This window comes from Puma concolor, chromosome E1, assembly GCF_028749965.1.
Source record: "Puma concolor isolate L17-30 chromosome E1, mPumCon1.1.hap2, whole genome shotgun sequence".
Taxonomy (NCBI): Eukaryota; Metazoa; Chordata; class Mammalia; order Carnivora; family Felidae; genus Puma; species Puma concolor.
Window position 1 is genome coordinate 48,313,961 of NC_141680.1, and position 20,679 is coordinate 48,334,639.

Here is a 20,679-nt window from a genome sequence, read left to right on the forward strand (position 1 = left end):
ATCTTCTGTTTTCCTTCTTGAGTCTATAACCTCCTTAAGAATAGGGGCTGTACCCCTTATTCATAAAGGTACATGTAACACCTGAGACAGCACTGGACACGCAAAAAGTAAATATTTAATGAATGCTTAATGACTTAATGAAAGCTATATTTATATTTATTGTCTGTCATCAGATAATGAAGGATGCTATTAAAGATAAAAATAAATAAAATAACCATATAAACAATTTGTATTCAGCAATCATATATTTCCTGACAAAATAATGAAGTAGTTGAGAACATAGGCTCAGGAGCCATACAGCCGCTGAACTTCAGTATTAACGGTCACTTACCTAACTCTGTAACCATTGACAAGCAAGAACTCAGTCTTTGTGTGCCTCACTTTTACTATCTGTAAATAGGGAATGTTGTTAAGGTTAAATGATTTAATACATGTAAAGCACTTAGAAAAGTACGAGACACTAATATCCCAGTAAGTGTTAGCTATTGTTGTTATTACTAGTAGTACTACTATCAATATTATTATTCCAGAAATAAATTTAAAATGCTCTTCTAAACATTAAATATAGTGCATTTAATCCGTTTTGAACTTAGAGCTCTGTATTTTGTTGAACTAGTAAATCACATAGAATTTAAATTTTAAAACTGTTCCCTCTGCTCTTTTTCCCTAACTCCACTGTTAGAGAACCACCTTCATCCACTATAAGAGTTTTGGGTATAACCTCCTCCAAGAGATCTTCCCTCCTTTTCCTGCCTCCATCCTGCCAAGACAAATTTAATTGTTTCTTTCTCTGTGTTCTCTAGTACTTCCTTTAATTTATAAAATATTTCTTATATGCATTGGCTTCTCTCAAGTTGTATGTCTTTGCTCTGCTTTAAGTTGTTAACTGGTACAAGAGGAGTGGCCAAGTAATTTCTAATTTTGTACTAAATTTTGAAATACGTATAGCATTCTTTTTCATAATTCTAGACTTGTTTCTTGGAGGAAAAAAAACCAGATATTGTGCATACTGCTTCATTCTCAAACCTAGTTTCCGTAAAACATTTTCTGAAATTTCTAAAAATTGAAATAGAAATACAGAAAGGTACACCAATGATAATTATGTAGTCTCAACGAAATTCTATGAAGTGTACACACCCATATAACCACAACCTAAATCAAGACAATAGAACATTCCTGGCACTTCAGAAGTTTTCCTCGTGCTTCCCTCACATCATTATCCACTCTCTAGAAGTATAACCACAATTATGAGTACCATTCTCAGTTATTTCCTTTCCCCATTTTCACACTTTGTACAAATGAAATCATTTAGTGTGTATTCTTTTGAATCTCTCTTCTTTTGTTCAGTAGTATATTTGTGAGATTGTTTTTTATTGATCTCATATTTCATTGTGTATCTACTCTTAATGGACATTTTCAGTTTGGGCTATTGTGAACAATTCTCCTATTAATATTTGTTCGCATGCATTTTGACGCACCTATGTATATAATTTTCCTTTTGGTATATACCTAGTAGTGGACCTGGTAGAGTTTCAGAATGTTCAGCTTAAGTTTTTTTCCAAACTTAAAGCTGCCAATTTACATTCCTACCAGCACAGCAGTATTTAAGTATTCTTTTACCCCATATTGTCAGGGTGTTTGTTAGTTAGTTTGTGTTTGTTTGTTTTCTGTGCTATCTGCACTGCACATATGCAATTGTGCAGAATCATTGTGATTTTGGTGTTCATCTCCCAATGTTAATATGCTTTTAATATGCTTTTCATATGCTTATTGGTCATTTGGACATCATCTTTTGTAAATGCCTATATAGATTTTTTTTGTTTACCTTTTAGTTGGATTGTCTTTTTTTTCCTTAGTGATTTGTATGGATTCTTTATATATTCTAGAAAGAAGCCCTTTGTTGGATATATAAATTAAAGATACCTTTTCCTACTCTGTGGCTTACCTTTTTACCATCTTAATGGTGTCTTTGGTGAAAAGAAGTTTTTCTTATTAATAAACTTCACAAAAAACCAATGGTTAGTGCCTTTTGTGTGCTATTTAAAAAATCTTTGCCAAGTCCTAGGTCATGAAGATCTTCTATTAGGTTGTCTTCTAGAAAATTCATTGTTTTACCTTTTATATTTGGGTCCATAATCTAACTGGAATTGATTTTTATATATGGTATGAGGTAAGTGCAGGTTTTATTTTTATTCCTATCATATTGATCCATCATCATTTACTGAAAATACCATTCTGTTACTAAACTATGACATTGGCACCCTTGTCCTAAATTTATAAGGTGAATTATGTATGTTTAGATATGCTTCTGGATTCTTTATTCTGTTCCATTGGTGTTTTTTATCTATGCTTGTGTCAGTCATACTCTATCATAGTGCTTTAGCATTATATTAAATCTTGATATTAAGTAATAGAGGTCTTTCTTCTTCAAGTTTTCTTTACTATTCATGGACCTTTCCATTTCCATGTAAGTTGAAGAATCTTTTAGTCCTTAGGGTGCTGTATTCTTCATTCAGTGTTCTCAGAACAAAACCTAATGCCTAAATGTACTCCTCCCAAATGGTCAAAGTGAAACAAGAGCTGTAAATTTAAATAGCCTTGGGGTGCCTGGGTGGCTCAGTCGGTTAAGTGTCCGACTTCAGTTCAGGTCATGATCTCATGGTCCGTGAGTTCGAGCCTCACATTGGGCCCTGTGCTGACAGCTCAGAGCCTGGAGCCTGCTTCGGATTCTGTATCTCCTTCTCTCTCTGCCCCTCCCCTGCTCACACTCTGTCTCTCTCTTTCAAAAATAATTAAGCATTAAAAAAATTTTTTTAATAAATAAAGTAGTCTTAGTCAACAGAATGTATGAATGCTGTATCATTTATTTTGTGTAAGATAGGTCTTACAGTGATCACCTTATTTTGTTTATCATATTCCAAACTCATTATTAAAGAAGCCGCAGTAGAATTCTGCTCAAGGAAAATACTTTGTTTAGGGACATACCTTAATTGAGCACATTTGGTTATGAAGATGGCGCCCTCTTCACTCTTCACATTGCCTGGATGGTCATGGATGAGACAAAAATATGGGTAAAACATTTGGTATGAAAATGTAAGATGAATTTTTATAGCAAATATTTGGTACGAGGATTTAAGAGGAATTTTGAGAGTGACGAGAGCAAGTACCCAGGGTAGAGGGGTGGTAGGGAGTGATGCCAGCAACATGGTAAGGGACTGGAATCAAGGATGATAGTGTAACCTGGGTTAGTTCCGGATCCAGGTCGCCTAGGCAGCCACTAACTAGCCATATGAATCTGAGTAAGTTACTTATTCTTTCTATGCTTCACTTTCCTTATTTGTAAAATAGGGGTAAGAGTGCCTACCCTCATAAGGCGGTTATGATAATTAAATGATTTAATATACATTGTGAAATACTTAGAAATACTACCTGGCATATAGTTAATCTTCATATGTGCTAGCTGTTATAATTAATAAAAGATAATGTGTGAAAAATGTGAGAGGTATCATATTTTTATTTACTTTGTTCTGTGCCTTGATATATTTCCCACCCTTGACATACACAGTGTATCCCCAGTAAAGTCCTGTCTGGGCACCAGCATATGACAAAGGCATAATGAAGACTGAAAAGATTATTAGGATCTAGTAGTGCAGAGAACAAACCCCACCCTCATAAAGGAAACAGTCTAAAGACTAAAAATTCATTGTAAGCCAGAAATTGAAGTAATTCTAAGAATCCTCAGAAATAACAGATTGGACACTTGTTTACCTACTGACTCTGTTGATAGTACATCCAGTTTGACAAATTTTATTATTTTGTGAATGTTTATTTGAGAGAGAGAGCAAGAGAGCACACAAGTAGGAGAGGGAGAGAGGGAGAGGGAAACACAGAATCCAAAGCAGGCTCCAGGCTCTGAGCTGTCAGCACAGAGCTGGACGCAGGGCTCGAACCCACAAACGCGAGATCATGACCTGAGCCAAAGTTGGACGCTTAACTGACTGAGCCACCCAGGCACCCCCAGTTTGACAGATTTTAAAGGGTGGAGTTATTCTAGCTGTTTCAAGGTTTCTCAACCTCAGTAGTTGACTGTTGGGGCTAGATAATCCTTTGTTCTATTGAGCTGTCTTGTATAGTGTAGTATGTTTAGCAGAACTCCTGGCCTGTATCTACTAGAGCTTATGTTCACACAAAACCTACATGAATGTTCATAGTAGCTTTATTCAAAATATCCAGGAACTGAGGGGCTCCTGGGTGGCTCAATCGGTTGAGCGTCCGACTTTGGCTCAGGTCATGATCTCGCTGTTCGTGGGTTCGAGCCCCACGTCAGGCTCTGTGCTGACAGCTCAGAGCCTGGAACTTGCTTCGGATTCTGTCTCTGTCTCTCAACAATATATAATGTTAAAAAAATAAAAATAAAAAATATATATCCAGGAACCGAAAACAACCCAAATACCCTTCAGTGAGCAAATGGTTAAACAAAATGTGGTACATCTGTACAATGTGTTACTACTACTCAGAAATGAAAAGGAACAAACTACTGAAACATGCAATAATTTGAATGGACCTTAAAAGCATTATGCTGAATTTTTTATTTTTTTTATTTTTATTTTTTTAAATATATGAAATTTATTGTCAAATTGGTTTCCATACAACACCCAGTGCTCATCCCAACAGGTGCCCTCCTCAATACCCATCAGCCACCCTCCTCTTCCTCCCACCCCCCATCAGCCCTCAGTTTGTTCTCAGTTTTTAAGAGTCTGTCATGCTTTGGTTCTCTCCCACTCTAACCTCTTTTTTTTTTTTTATGCTGAATTTTTTAAAAGCCAATCTCGAAAGTTTACGTACTGTATAATTTCTCCTATATGATGTTCTCAAAATAACAAAATGGCTCACAGAACTCAGGAAAACACTTTAGTATTACCAGTTTATCATAAGGGATATCCTTAATGATACAAATGAACAGTCAAATGAAGTGGTACATGAGGGGAGGTCCAGAAAAGTCCTGAGCACAGGAGTTTTGGTCCTTGTGTAGTTTAGGTGAACCTGTTTATCAACCTAGAAGCTCTCTAAACTCTGTTGGTTAATACTTTCATGGAAGTTCCATTATGAAGGCACATTTGACTACATCATTGACCACGGCTGATTAACTCACTGTTCAGCCCCTTTTCCCCTCCCTGTAGGTTGGGAGGTGGTCCTGAAAGTTCCATCCCTCTAATTACACAGTTGATTCCTCCAGCAGTTAACTTCCATCCTGCAGCTGTTTAGTGGCCCACCAAGAGTCACCTCAGAAGGCTTATGAAAAACAAAAGATGCTTCTCTCACCACTGTCATTCAAGAATATCCAAGAGTTTAGGCACTCCGTTCCAACAACTGGGAACAAGGGCCAAATATATATTTCTTATTATATCACAGTATCACATATACTGTAAGCAGTTTGCCTCTTGTTAATAAGTTGTCTCTTATCTAAACATTCTTACTGTTTGTAATACTACTTTCCAATGAGGGAGCAATATAACACTGGGAGCATTAATTCTGGGAGCATGGATTCAGGGGGGCTGGATTCTTAACTTGGCTGTACCATTTATTGCTTGTGGGATATGAGCAGGTATCTTAATTTCTCTGTGCCTAAGATTTCTCATCTGCAAAATGAAAGTAATAATACGTATTTCATAAAATTGTTATAAAGACTAAGTTCACTGTAGAGTGCTTTAAATCGGTGGCTTGCACATAAGGTGCACTATGTGCCAAATAAATGGGTCATGTGACCTAACATGTCTTACCTTTGTACAGGTTATAAACTTTTTAAAGTCGATGCCTGTGGGCGCCTGGGTGGCGCAGTCGGTTAAGCGTCCGACTTCAGCCAGGTCACGATCTCGCGGTCCGTGAGTTCGAGCCCCGCATCGGGCTCTGGGCTGATGGCTCAGAGCCTGGAGCCTGTTTCCGATTCTGTGTCTCCCTCTCTCTCTGCCCCTCCCCCGTTCATGCTCTGTCTCTGTCCCAAAAATAAATAAACGTTGAAAAAAATAAAAATAAAAATAAAAAAAAATAAAATAAAGTCGATGCCTGTACCTCCACATTCTATAAATCCTCAACGACTATACCTTCACGTCATGTAAATTCTCATAATACCTAATGTTAACATGTACATAGAAAATATTTGATGCCAGGATAACTTCCTAGAAGAAAATGAAATGGAGCCCCAGAATATCTAGAGGTCAGGAATCTATGCCAAGAAGAACTTGGAAAAGCTTAGCTAGTTTAATCTATAGAAGGGGAAGAGGTGGGACGCCTGGGCAGCTCAGCTGGTTAAGCAAGCGACTTCGGCTTGGGTCGTGATCTCACAGTTCGTGAGTTCGAGCCCTGCGTCGGGCTCTGTGCTGACAGCTCGGAGCCTGGAGCCTGCTTCGGATTCTGTGTCTTCTTCTCTCTCTGCCCCTCCCCTGGTTGTGCTCTGTGTATCTCAAAAATAAATAAACATTAAAAATTAAAAAAAAAAGGGGGGGGAGAGGGTAATTCATCAGTTTGAATATAGCAGTTACCTTTCTTATTTTATCAAGAAATAAGAAACTTTCATTCTTGGGGTGGCGGGAACAAAGTAAACTTAAATATTTGTAAATAAAAATACCCCTATCGATTCTACTGTATCTGTTTTGTGGCAAAGAAATCTGTTTTTGTTGACTCTTGGAGAGGAAGTAGGGAAGAGAAAACAGAGTCTGTTTTTCTACTCTGACATAAATTCAATGAAAGTTCTATATAGATTTTCCACAGATGGAATACTTGAGTTCAGTCATCATATACAGAAATGCACACATAGTCCATTCCTCTGACCCCCAGCTTATAACTTTAGTAGAGAAGTTATGATAAATATAAATTGAATAATAATAATAATAATAATAATAATAATGTAAATCTCACTTTCTTGTCATATGAAGCAGTTTAATGTATAAGACTGAATATCCTAAAAAATCAAGAAGCTATTATATTTTGGCCTCAAACCATATGACATTATAGCTAATGCTTGCTATGCTGAAAGGACGTGTCTCCCTCCAAAAAAAAAGAATTTTTGTAATGTCCTATAGGATCTGTGCTACTGTGGATTGTTGTAAAGTTAGACTAAATGTATCCGAATGTAAAACAAAATCTGAAAAAATGTTGACAATGAATCAAGTTAGTATAAACAGTTTAAATTTCTGCATCACTCTTAGAATAGATCATCTTGAGTTCCCTGGCTCCTTTACATGTGATTTCTGTAACTTCTATATTTGGAAATAAGTTTATGTTGATGATGAATCCAAGGGAAAACCTCATACTGACTTTGTTTATCATCCCTCATTGAAAAGATTTGAAAAAGAATAATTCCTATAGTTGGTAACCACTGAAAAACAGCCTAAGTAGAAAGAATCCAAAAAGCAAATTGTGTGGAAAGAATGTAGCAGTCTGGAAGCAGGGGATTAAAATGAATGCCAGCCATCAGGAATTTGGGGGGGTCTAAATTTCAGGACAAAAATGAACTAACTTAATGGGGTTTTTTTAGAGTGATTAAAATATTGTAGTATTAGAAAGTGACGATGGTTTCATAGCCTTATGAATATACTAAAAGCCACTGAATTATACACTTTAAGAGGATAGAGTTTATGGTATGTGAATTATATATCAGTTTTTTAAAAATGACCCTGACTGTGGAGGAAGTGCTAGTCAGGCTCTTGTGGCATGGGGTAGGACCCCAGCCAGGGTGAATAGAGCATCTGTGTGCAGGGTGGCAGTGAGGAGCAGTGACATTTGCACTGCTGGATGAGCACTATTTGCACTGGGGGGAGCAGATTTCTCACTATTGGAGAACAATTTTACAACTTTGGGGGAAAAAATTGTGAGAAAAAACCCCCTAGAATTAACCTTATCATATTGAACTGGAATTAGAGTGTCACCGTGAACTTTTGGGGTGTGTGTTTGTATACAGATTTGCAAGTGAGAATGAATGTAAGGATGTGTGAACGTGTGTATATATACATGTATGTATATATGTGTATGATTATACTGCTTAACTCTATCCAAGTGGACCTGGAGGACAGTGATGTCCTAATAGCAATGAACATACCTTTCTCCACTAAAAAGAACCAAGGCTTCTTGGAAAAGTGTATGACTCTAGGGCTAGGGCAGGGAAAAAATGAGCCTGGAACATCTTGTGCCAGAAAGAAAAGAAGGCTCAGAAAATGACACAGGTCTGTTAGAGGGTTCCAAGAGCCAAATTGGAAGGGCTTATTACCCTGACCACATTGGAGACAATTGGAGCAACAAAGTAACTAATGATAGTAGCAGATTATAACTCATTGAATAGATAGCAAATTTTGAGTGCACATAAATAGGTGAGGAAAAGAAACGAAACAGTAGAAAGAGTAATGGATTAATGAATGCTAAAAAATAGTGGGCAAAAAGTTTGTTGAGAAGAGATTCAGACTGATACTTTTACACCAATGTCCATATTATCACTATTCATAATATCTAACATATGGAAACAACCCCCAAGTGTCCACCATCAGATAAATAAACTGTAGTATATCCATACAATGGAGTATTATTTATTCATGAAAAGGAGTGAAATTCTGATACATGCTACAACATGGATGACCCTTGAAAACATGTAAAGTTAGATAAGCAAGACAAAAAAGGATAAATATTGTGTGATTCCCATTTATATTTGCCTAGAATAGGCAAATTCATAGAGTGTAGCTGGGGTTAATAAGAGGGAGGAATGGGGAGTTTTTATTTAATGGGTACAGAGTTTCTTTGGGGGAGGATGAAAAAGTTCTGGATATGGACAGTGGTAATGGCTGTACAACATTGTGAATGAACTTAATGCCACTGAATTGTGCGTGTAAAAATAGCAAATCTTGGAATGCATATTTTATCACAAAAATATTTTTTAATTTAAAAATTTGTTGAGAAGCAGGATGTATTTAAATAGACTCAAAGTATCCCTCCCCCACCCCCACACACACACAATATTTACTAGTTACCAAAGAGAAAGAGTGTAATTTTAGAGTAGGGAAATCTGCAAATGCTACCACAACCTAGTGATCAAAGTTAACACAGCATCACTTTTGTGATATTTCTGCCAGAAATGCATAACCTGAGTCAAACCACAGGGGTAACATGAGATAAATTCAAATTGAGGGACATTGTGCAAAACAACTGGCATATTATCTTCAGAAGTGTCAAGGTCATGAAAGCTAAGAAAAGACTGAAGAACTGTTCCAGATTAAAAGAGAACGAAGAATGAAATGTGCTGTATGTCCCTGAAATGAATCCTTTTGCTAGCAAGGACAGTACCAGGACAAAACTTAAATAGGGTCTATGATTGAGATTATAGCAATGCCAAATGTTAGTTTCCTAATATCTGTGCTGGCGCTGTGGCTATGTAAGAGAATGTCTTTGTTTACAGGAGATACATACTAACTAGGGATGATGGGCATCATGTCCATACTTTCAAATGGTTAAGGGAAAAATGTACTTTGTACTATTCTTGAAACTTTTTTGTCAGTTTGAACTAATTTCAAAATCGTGAAAAAGAAAATAAAAGAACCTAAGTGAAGGTGGCGATTACAGTAGCAGTTAGATCCCAACACAGGGACCAAATTGGAAGGCTAACTGCTAAAGAAATAGGAAACATCCTCTATTCAATAGATTACAGACATTCTCTCAAACTCAGGTGTTTCAAGTAGATACTTTGAAGATAATACGAGTAAACCATCTATCAGTTATAATATACAAAAGTGGGAAAATCAGCTTCTAGGCAGGGACCTTGTAATTTTGGGTTTAGAATGAAAACAAAGGAAATGACTGAATTGAATGTAAGATTAGTTGCAGGATGAGGTCATTTTATTTTGAAAGATTCATGTGTTTCAATGTCTGCCTCTTATAGGTGATGTTGAACAGGAACTTGGTCCCCCTCCATCTGTAGATGAGGCAGCAAACACACTCATGACTCGTCTGGGTTTCCTCCTCGGAGAGAAAGTCTCGGAAGTTCAGCCAGGTGACCAATACAGCATGGAAGTACAGGATGAAAATCAGGTAAACTGCTTGCTATCACCTGTGAAACATGGGATAAATCAGTCTGTTATACCAGGGAAAATGTTGCAGGGTGTATGCATATGTGTATGTTCTGAGAAGAAGAATCCCAATTTTTGAAAGGCTTTTGAGGCCTGATGACATAGCTTGATTTTCCATAATCACTGTATTTCTTTACTTTATGAAACATCTTTTAGTTATATTCATAGGTTTAAAAAGCCACTTGGTTTTGATTCATTTGTGGAATGAATGAGGAAATAAATAAGTGCGTAAGCCAAGAAAGAGAATTGACATATGGAGAGTATGACACCCAGAAATATAAAGTATACTTCGTTTTCAGGTACATGTGGATTATTTACCAAGTTGACAATGTGCTGAGCAGGTCTCCGCAAATTTGAGAAGATTCTAATTATTGTGATCGTAGTAGAATTAATCAATTACAGAATGATAACCTTGAAAATGATAGCTAAAAGATAATTTAGAAAATCCCCCAGATGTTTGGCTTTTAATATACTTCTAATATACTTTCAAAGAAGAAATCACAAGAATTTAGAAAATATTTTAAACTGAAAAAATAACAAAATATAACAAAACTTATATTTTTACATATTTGTAGTATATAAAACTTGTAATTAAAGATGTGCTCAAAAAGAAATTTTAGTTTTGAATACATATATTAGAAAAGAGAAAATCTAAAAAATTAATGATCTAACTATTCATGTCAGAAAGTTTAAAAATATTAGCAATTTTTTCTTTTGGCTATTTTTTAGTTTAAATGTAGCAAAGAAAATACTAGACTTGGGTTCATTTGTAGGGTCTTAATCTTTAAAATGTATGCTCTATAGGGGACCCCTGGGTGGCTCAGTCAGTTAGGTGTCCAACTTCAGCTCAGGTCGTGATCTCATGGTTCATGGGTTCGAGCCCTGCATCGGGCTCTGTGCTAACAACTCAGAGCTGGTAGCCTGCTCCAGATTCTGTGTCTCCCTCTCTCTCTGCCCCTCACCCGCTCGTGCTCTGTCTCTCTTTCAAAAATAAATATTAAAAAAAAATTTTTAAATGTATGTCCTATAGTGAATCAGTTTATTCTAGAAGATGGTAAATTAATTTCATCTTGTATATTCTTAACAAATATGTGTGAAGATTCTATGCTATATGTTAGTTTTGTCATAAAATAATAGTCTTCAAGGATTATTTGGATCATGTGGATCATGTTCAGGTGTTCCAGGGCTCTCTTCTCAGACTTCTCTCTTTTTTTCCTCATTCCCTAGGTCATTGGTTTTGCTGGAGGCACTTTCTAATCACCTGGGCAGTTTTTATAAAATTCAGATTCCTGGAGCGTCTAATCTTATTGAAGCACCTCCATTCTTTTGTTTGTTGTTTAATATTGTCTTAACTCCTGAATTGCCTCTAGCCCTGCCTTTCCCCTTGACTCCAGTGTATTTCCAGCTGCCTGTACCTTTTCTATCTGTGTGTCCAACATACATCTCAAATTTAACATGTGAAAAACTGACTCTTGCATTTTTCGCAGAGCCTGCTCCTTCTGCAGAGATCTGACTGAGAGAACACAATGGAAAAACCATTCTCAGCCTGGAGAAGGGTTAATGTTGTCTTTCTGTGCCTAGAAGAGATTTCTATATCTCATTAACTAGCCTCCTTAAGTAAATATAAAGCCTGCCTTTTAATTCATAAGCCATGAGCAAATTACCACTTTCTAAATGGCTTGATCTTTAAGCTTCGCTTTTACAGTTAAAGCTTTTAAAACATACATTCTGTGATATAAGCTTCATTTTGTAGAAAGCAACTTGTAGTGAAAATAATAGATGTCATTTGGGCTTAACCTCCACATTGGCTATATTATGTGTATAATACAGTTTCCTCTCTTAAAGAACAGACTGAGAATCTTATCTAAAAATGGAAATGAGTTGCTATGGAAGTAATAGAGTCATACCAAAATGAAACTTTTTCAATATGGAATGACTGTAGATATATTTAATGTAAAAAAAAATCCTAGTATAGTTCATTTCATCTACCCACATATTTTTTAAACTGAGGATTGAGGAGGTTAAAAATTCGCCATGTCAGTTTCTAACTGGGGAGGATTCTAATTCAGTACGTCTGGGGTGTGGGGCTCTGTGTCTGTCAGTTTTGTTGGGGAACTTGTCCTTTTATATTCCACAGGTGATTCTTCTGCATGCCCAGTTAAAAATCATTGCTCTGGTAGGCCAACATCATTTTATAAAAACAGAGGAGATTACAAAGAAATTGAAACTCCTCCCTCCTCTGAAGAAAAATTACAGAGTAGAAGAGAAATGACATAGATCTGAGGAGTTATTGTATTACTAACAAAAATCAGTTCCTAGTATTTAATATGATTGAAAAGATTTGCTTGGTTGCAAGGTTCTGCGAAGTGTCACTTGTGCTTTAAGTTGAATGTATCTTTTGTGATCTGGTTATAGCATTTAAATTAAAAACAAAACCTGGATTCAACACATGTGATTAAATACCAGGGATTGTATCTAAAACTCATTTTAGGGTGACTAAAAAGAGCCTTAATCTTCTCACATCTAGTGATCAACACATTTTCCAGTCAAGTTGCTAAATGTAAACCCTCAGTTTTAGTGGAGAGGATATGAATAGTGACTGTATAGGTAAAGAAGGTGAAAGGCTTCTTTTAAATTTAACATTTAAAGGGGCGCCTGGGTGGCACAGTCGGTTGAGCGTCCGACTTCAGCTCAGGTCATGATCTCACAGTTTGTGAGTTCGAGTCCTGTGTCAGGCTCTGTGCTGACAGCTCGGAGCCTGGAGCCTACTTCGGATTCTGTGTCTCCCTCTCTCTCTACCCCTCCCCTGCTCATACTCTGTCTCTCTCTCTCAAAAATGAATAAACTTAAAAAAAATTTTTTTAAATAAATTTAACATTTTAAGATGTCAAATTTGTCATTAGTGTTCCTTCAGGTAATTTTTTCATTGATCACTAACCATTTTTAAAAGGATATAATTTTTTAGTGTTTGAAAAAATAGATACTTTTATTCATTATTTTGGTGATTTATTTGGGTAGAGAGAGCTAAAGAAAAGTGCATGTCATTAAATTGTGTAAGCCAGGATATATTACCACCAGTCTTTTTCGTGATTATTCACTCCTTCCTGTCAAAAAACTTTAAAATGAGGTGACCTCAGATATAAGAATCATTCAAGATACAAAGCAATTTCAGTCTGTAATCGGTTTCTACAGAGAAATTATTTAGTTTTGTCTTAAATGAACATTGATTGATTTTTTAGATAGACTTTCAGAATAAGGCATTTTCTCTGCATTCAATCCAAAGAAGAGTATTAACAAGACTAAGTTCTAAGCCTTCAGAATAGTCTTATTGATAAGAAATAGCAAGGACAACTTGTGCTTAATTAAAAATTCCTTTATCAATTCATGGCAGTGATAAAGAATACTTGTCACTAGAAATTTCTGAGGCAGGAAAACTGTCCACAGTCTCTGCTTGTGTTAAATTTACCCAGTTTCACCTTAATTGTACAAGGCAGAATCTCTTATTCTGGAGGGCAAAAAAACAACTAGTACTGAGTAGATGTAAAAGCTATATATGTACATTTTCTTCTTTTTCGCATCAAAGCATATGTTTTGCCTAAGATATATTTTACATCAGCACCCGATCAGTTTATCTTTTTTATTTTTCATTCCAATTTTTCAGACTTCAGCAATCACCCAGCGGATAAGTCCCTGTTCCACCTTGACTAGTAGCACTGCCTCTCCACCGGCCAGTAGCCCCTGCTCCACCCTCCCGCCAGTCAGTACAAATGCAACTGCCAAGGACTGCAGCTATGGGGCTGTTACTAGTCCAACCTCTACCCTTGAAAGCAGAGATAGCGGCATCATTGGTGAGTTGGTTTTTATATTAATCGTTTTGTGGGGTTTTTTTCTTTTTAAAATAATACACAAGCTTAAGGTTTTCAAAAATAATGCTTTTGAGTTGTTGAGATGTATATATAACGTATATATATATATATTCAGATGTATATATAATGTGTGTGTGTATATACATATATATATATGTATATACGTACATATAAAGGTTTGTCTACTTCTTCCTGTAGATTCATCTATCTGCCAACAGAAGTGGTTCAGAAAATGTTCATTCCTCACTGAACTTGTAGAGTTTCATGGAGGTTCTCAGTTCTGCTTATTGTATACTTATTAAGGGGAGTCAGTCAAATGGAAATTAGTGAAGTTTTGGGAAATGAGGATCTGAAGAAAGGAAACGTACAGAGAAGAAACCAGGAGTGAGCACAGAATCTTAGGGCACATTCAAATTGAGCAGGAAATTAGAGGTGGGAGAATGAGCCAGTGGATAGGAGTAGTCAGACAAATAGAAGAATTGGGACAGTATAATGTTACCAAAGTCAAAGAAGATAAAAGGTTCAGAGAAGGGAAGAGGAGAGGCTGGTCAACAAATGACAACAGCTGAAAAAGCCAGGCATACTGGGATCAGTTAAGGAATAAAGAAAATATTTCTTCCTCATTTGGCTTCCTTCTAAAGGTTATCAAATCACACTAGATAGTATAGCAGATATTAATGCCATTGTAACTAAATATATCTCTATTATTTAAATGCATATATATCAACATGTGAATTTATTCCTTTAAAATAAGTATTGAGTAGATAAAAAGAATATTTTTACAGCAAAGTTGCAGGATACAAAATCAACACACAAGAACCAGTTGCATTTCTTCTATATGCTAACCATGAACAATTAAAAAAGAAAATTAAGAAAACAATTCCATTACAATAGCATGAAAAAAGAATTTTAAAACGTGGGAATAAGTTTAACCAAGTGTACACTAAACAGAAAATACTGCAAAGAAATTTTAAAAGATTTAAGTAAATGAAAATATAATCTGTGTTCATAGACTAGAAGATTTAATATTGTTAAAGTGATAATATATCTCAAGATTTCTACAGATTATTGAAGTTACTGTCATAATTCCAACAAAGTTTTTGCAGAAATAGAAACACCCATCCTAAAATTCATGTGGAATCTCAGAGGACTCTGACTCAGAGGACTCAAAGCAGACTTGAAAATGGAGAACAAAATTGGAGGACTCCATTTCTTGATTTCAAAATTTATTACAAAGCTTCTTAAAGGCAGGATTCGTGTCTTACAGTTTTTATATATCCTCGTGACTTAGCATAATAGTTTCTAATTTGTGAGTTATTTATATGAGAAGTCTTTATAAAGATATAGTCATTAAGTAACTAAATATTTTAACAAAATAAAATAGAGAAATAAAATGTAGAAGAGTAGCACCTCTTTTATAACCTCTGAAATAGTTTGTGAAAGATTGGAATTATCCTCTCCTTGTATATTTAGCAGGACTTGCCATTAAAATAATCTGGACCAGGTGCCTGGGTGGCTCAGTTTGTTAAGTGTCTGACTCTTGGTTTTGGCTCAGGTCATGATCTCACAGTTAGTGAGTTGGACCCCCTGCTTGGGGGTCAGCCTGCCTCTCTCTCTCTCTCTCTCTCTCTCTCTCTCTCTCTCTCTCAAAATAAATAAATAAACTTAAAAAAGATAATCTGGACCTGATGTTCATGTAGATTTTTTTTAATTACTACTCCACTGTATTTAATACTCTAGGACTTTCTAAGTTTTCTCTTTCTTCTTGAATCAGTTTTCCTTAGCTATGTTTTTTTTCTTTTTCAAATTTATTGGTATAAAGTTGCCCAAAATATTCACTACCTACCCAAGAACCCAAGCTGAAAAGCTGAGAGGAGTCCTTGTCATTTCTCTGCCCCCACCCTAAATTTCTTATCCCTGAATTTTATTTTCATCTTTTCTAGTATGCTTTGGTAGTCCCCATTATCTCAGACTTAGAGTAATACAAACCTGAGTATTGTCTCTGCTTTTCATTTTGTCCTTTCCAAGTCTGTTTTTCACACAACCACCAAAGTGAATTAACCAAGAACCAGTTACTCCTTTGGTTGTATTACCTATAAGATGAACTATCTAAAAATCAAATTTGATCATATCACTCCTTTCACTGCCATTTACCTCTAAAATAAAGCCTAGACTTTCCTGATCTGACCACGGCCAATTTCTTCAGCTTTCTCTAGCCTTGTGTATATTGTTCTAACAGCATTAGACTTTATTGTTACTTGACGATTCGTTTTTCCATGACCATTCTGCCTGTAGTCTCCTCTCTCTTACATTGGAATGACTCCTATGGACTTTTTAAGATTTGACTAGGTATTCTGTCACTACCACTACCACCACCTGTCTTCAATTCTCCACTCCAACTCTTATCCAATCCATATGATTACTCCCTGTTCCCTGTAATACCTGAGCAGATACATATCATGACATGTAATGTGTGGTATTAGAATTACTTTTTGAACCTGCTTCCCACTATTAAACTGTTAATTTCTCGTTAGCAGAAACTTTGCCTTACTGATCTGTATCTGTAACACCTAGTCCAGTAACTGGCCTGTGGTAGCATAGTAGGTACTCAAGTAAATGTTTACAAATGAAAGGGGAGCTAAAGGGTAGAAGGGAAGAGGACAAAGGACTAACCTAGCAATTTGCATCATTTTTTTTTGGCAGTGATTAGAATGACCATTAGGTACAAGATTACGTATTGATTTATTAGGTTTTGAATAAATAGTAGGGATTAGAATTCTCTGTCGACCAATTTTATTCTCTTAAATTCTCTTAATGATTAATTTTACCAAAATAATTTTTATAATCCCTAGGCAAGCTTCTTCTTGGTTCTTCTCTTGATATTATTAGAGTGTCTATCACTGCATATCATCTATATTACCATACATAAAAAATACCTTTAGAATTGTGTTCAGCCAAGCAGAAGGGACGGTGCTGACAGATCAGACCAAATCTATTCACAAGTAGTTACCTTTCAAAGGGGGAAACTTAACACGTCAGTGAATGTTCAGATTACATGTTCTTATGTGCTGAAAATTAAAAATGGAATCCTGCTTTGACTTATAGCAGGAATGTTCCTCTGCTTTTTCTTTCTGCTAAATTTTCAAAATTGAATTCCTTGTACCATAAGTGCTTTTGTAGATAATAGATCTAATTTAAAGAACAATGAAATACCATTCTTTAATGTATATAAATACTGAAACAGAATTGCTTGTAAAATTACGAGAGAAGAATGAGAAGAATATCTGGTCATAAAATTACTTCAACTGTAGAATAGTTATCAAATTATATATAAGCAGTTCATGTTGAGAAATGATTTGTTCCCTTTCGTTTTTATTTTTCTAAATGCAATTTGAGTTGGAAGAAACTTTATTATGGCATAAGTAATAAGAGTGAAAGATACACTGTTATTACCTTGGAAATCTCAAGACTTACCTACCTAAACTGTTAAATATGCTTTAGGTATTTCCGCCTCTGATTATACAAGCGTCCACTTCTCTGAATTACATATTGCTTACATTATTTCAAGCAAAAACTTCTAAGATGGCCTATTGTTTATTCATGTTCTATATTTAAATCCTGCCCTATCAGCAAAAAGGCACAAAAGTTATTAAATGTATTGATTTATCCATTTTAAATTCCTTTATAGGTAAGTTCAGTATGATCCTTTTTAACGCACTACATTTTCCACTTAAAGCTATCAGAATTTTTAGCCATTCGTGTGCCTGAATGTATCACTTGTACAACATGCCAAAATATGTAGAATCCTAGTAACGAGAATTGGAATACCAGAAATGCAGACTTCCTGGGTTTTTTAAGTATTCTAAATGTAAAAAGTTCCTTTCTAGGGTTCGAAAAGGTTTTAAATAACTGTGACTTATTTGATTCTATGTAGTTGGATTCACCACAGACTAAGTTAATTTCTACCACAGAAAGCATTCTCTGTTTCAATCATAGCTTCCCTCCCCAAATTCACAACCCTTTCTAAATATGTGGTGAAATACCACCAACACAATTGTGTATTTGTATAGTAATTTTATGACTCTCTTTTTTTATTTTATTGGTATGACTCTATATAATTGTCTTATATATGTGTCCAGTTGAGATACCACTAATGACATATAATCACCTATCAGCTGTCTACCTACACATACACACACACACACACACACACACCTTAAAGGAAAAATCTTGATAAGTGTAACCTTTGTGAGATATAATATTTCTCTCCTATTCCTTTTTCATGTTAAGTTTTAATAATGGTCCTTTTGGGTGTGGTTTTTTAGCAAAATGAATTTAAGCATGGATCCATTTTGTTTCTCCTTTTGTTTATCTGGAGGTCCTAGTTCTTTCCAACATGGTATAATTCTTGAATTTCTTTTCATCAAATCTCAGAATTTTTTAAGTCCTGATTTTATTCCCAAATTTGGTCTTCTGTCCTATAGCCTTGTATCATTTAACACGTACGAAGATGGAGGTTCTGTGACTATGCCCATTGTTTGTGATTATGTTTTCCAAATGTTTCACATTAGTAACTAAAAAGCAAAATCAGAAGCTCCTAATAAAAGTAATAGTAATATATAATCCAGTAGGATGTTGTATATTCTTTATTTGATTCAAACTATCACATTTTGAAAGTCATACTTCCCAGAGGGAAGGGGTTAAGGGGATGGGCAAAATTAGTAAAGGGGAGTGGGAGATACAGGCTTCCACTTACAGAATGAATAAGTCCTGGGGATAAAAGGCACAGCATAGAAAATACAGTCAATGATATTGTACTAGCATTATATGGTGACAGGTGGTAGCTACACTTGTGAGCATAGCATCACCTATAGACATGTTGAATCGCTATGCTGTGCACCTGAAACTAACGTAATATTGATTTGTCAACTGTATTAAAATAAAAATTAAAATTAAAATTAAATTTACCCTCCTGGGTCACAGACTGAACATTAGATAATTTGAGTTATTTTTTCATGTTTTCTCCAACCTGTTTTCAGAAATGTGTAGGTTTATTTTTACTACTGAGTTTTTCTATTTATTGTACTAGTGACTCCGTCATCCTTCCCATCTCTCTAACACTAAGTAAATTTTAGTAGCTGTAATGTGACATGTTTGTTAAAGAAGTCTGGACACTGCTTATTCAACTGATCAAGAAGACCTAGTAAAGCATTTCTCTTGCATATTAACCTAAGTAATGTAATAATAACCAGCATTTATTGAGTACAATGAACCAAGTACCATTATTTAATCTTAATAATGGTCTCATATGAAAATAGTTGTAAAGATTTCACAGGATCATACAACTGAAAGGATGCAGAAAACTCCACAAAGAATGCTTACAAAAGCTTTTAATAAAGATACAAAATAGCAGGTAAAAGAGAATGCAAGCAAGCCCAGAGGCCCCTAGACACTTGCAAGTGCAGCTCTCCAGGTTCTTTCTTAAATAGAATATGCTCTGTCTCCAGAGTGTCAAGGACCAAGATTTGTACAAGGAATCGTGGTTTCACGAGAGCTCCCCAAAAGTTTACAGTGAAGATTTTTATGCCCCTCTGGTCATATAGCCAAGTCAGATTGTCTAACTAAGTCCTCCAGGTGTAAATTGTCAGTAAGCAACTAGTTCTGGGTGCTACAGGAGAAGCTTAAAACTTTAAGCAGCAAATTACAAATCATGAGTTATCCCAGTTGACCTTATCTTGGTTGAGAATCAGTACTAGACTTCCAGGCAACCCCAAAGATAAGCGTAGGACTGGCCCAGTCTAGTTGTAACATAATTCTGTCTTATATAATAGTGTAATAATCTTTCTTAGAATTGGAAAACTGAGATTCAAAAATAATTGGTCTCAGGTCACATAGATAGTAAGAGGCAAAGCTGAGATTCAAGTTCAGATGTGTATGACTTCAAAACCCATGGTCCTGATTATTACAGAAGAGTTCATAGTTCTAAAAACTTTCTGTCTCAGTACAGATGATCTAAAACTATTACATGGCATTAAAAATTTAGTCTATGTCAACAAAAGTAGAGTAGTGAATCAAGATAAAAATTAGTCCTATTAGTTTAAAAGTATTATTATAGAAGATGGACAAACCAATTTTATTTTATATATGTGTGTGTGTGTGTGTGTGTGTGTATTAAAAAAATTACTTAGTGTAGCTGGCACACAATGTTACATTAATTTCAGACAAACAATAATACAGTGATTCAACATTTGTATCCCTTATACTGTTCTCACCACAATATAGCTACCATCTGTCACCATACAACGCTATTACAATGTGATTAACTATATTCCCTATGCTGTGCCTTTCATACCCGTGACTTACTCAGTCCATAACTGGAATCCTGTACCTCCTTCTCCCCTTTTCCCATTTTTCCCATCCCCTTTCCCTCTGGCAACCATCAGTTTGTTCTCTGTATTTATAGGTCTGATTCTGCTTTTTGTTTGCAAACAATCCAATTTTAAAACATGGAAAAGACATTAGATAGACATTTCCCCAAACGATACGTGAATGCCTAATAAGCACAGAAAAAGGTGCTGAATATCATCAGTCATTAGAGAAGGGCAAATTAAAACCACAGTGGGACACAACTTGACACCTTCCAGAATGGCTGTTACAAAAAAAGGACCCAAGTGTTGACAAAGATGTGGAAAAATGAGAACCTTCAT

General features: G+C 35.6%; 1 protein-coding gene across 11 annotated transcripts in view; it reads left to right on the forward strand.

Annotated features, from left to right (window-relative positions):
- The window catches only part of TANC2 (tetratricopeptide repeat, ankyrin repeat and coiled-coil containing 2), a 377,119-nt gene that overhangs the window by 215,093 nt on the left and 141,347 nt on the right, over nucleotides 1-20,679 (forward strand). For all 11 annotated transcript variants that reach the window (XM_086687668.1, XM_086687670.1, XM_086687671.1 and 8 more), the window contains 2 exons: nucleotides 9,920-10,068; nucleotides 13,768-13,954. In XM_086687668.1, coding sequence (XP_086543794.1) covers nucleotides 9,920-10,068; nucleotides 13,768-13,954 — 336 coding nt within the window. The remainder of the gene's footprint in view (nucleotides 1-9,919; nucleotides 10,069-13,767; nucleotides 13,955-20,679) is intronic.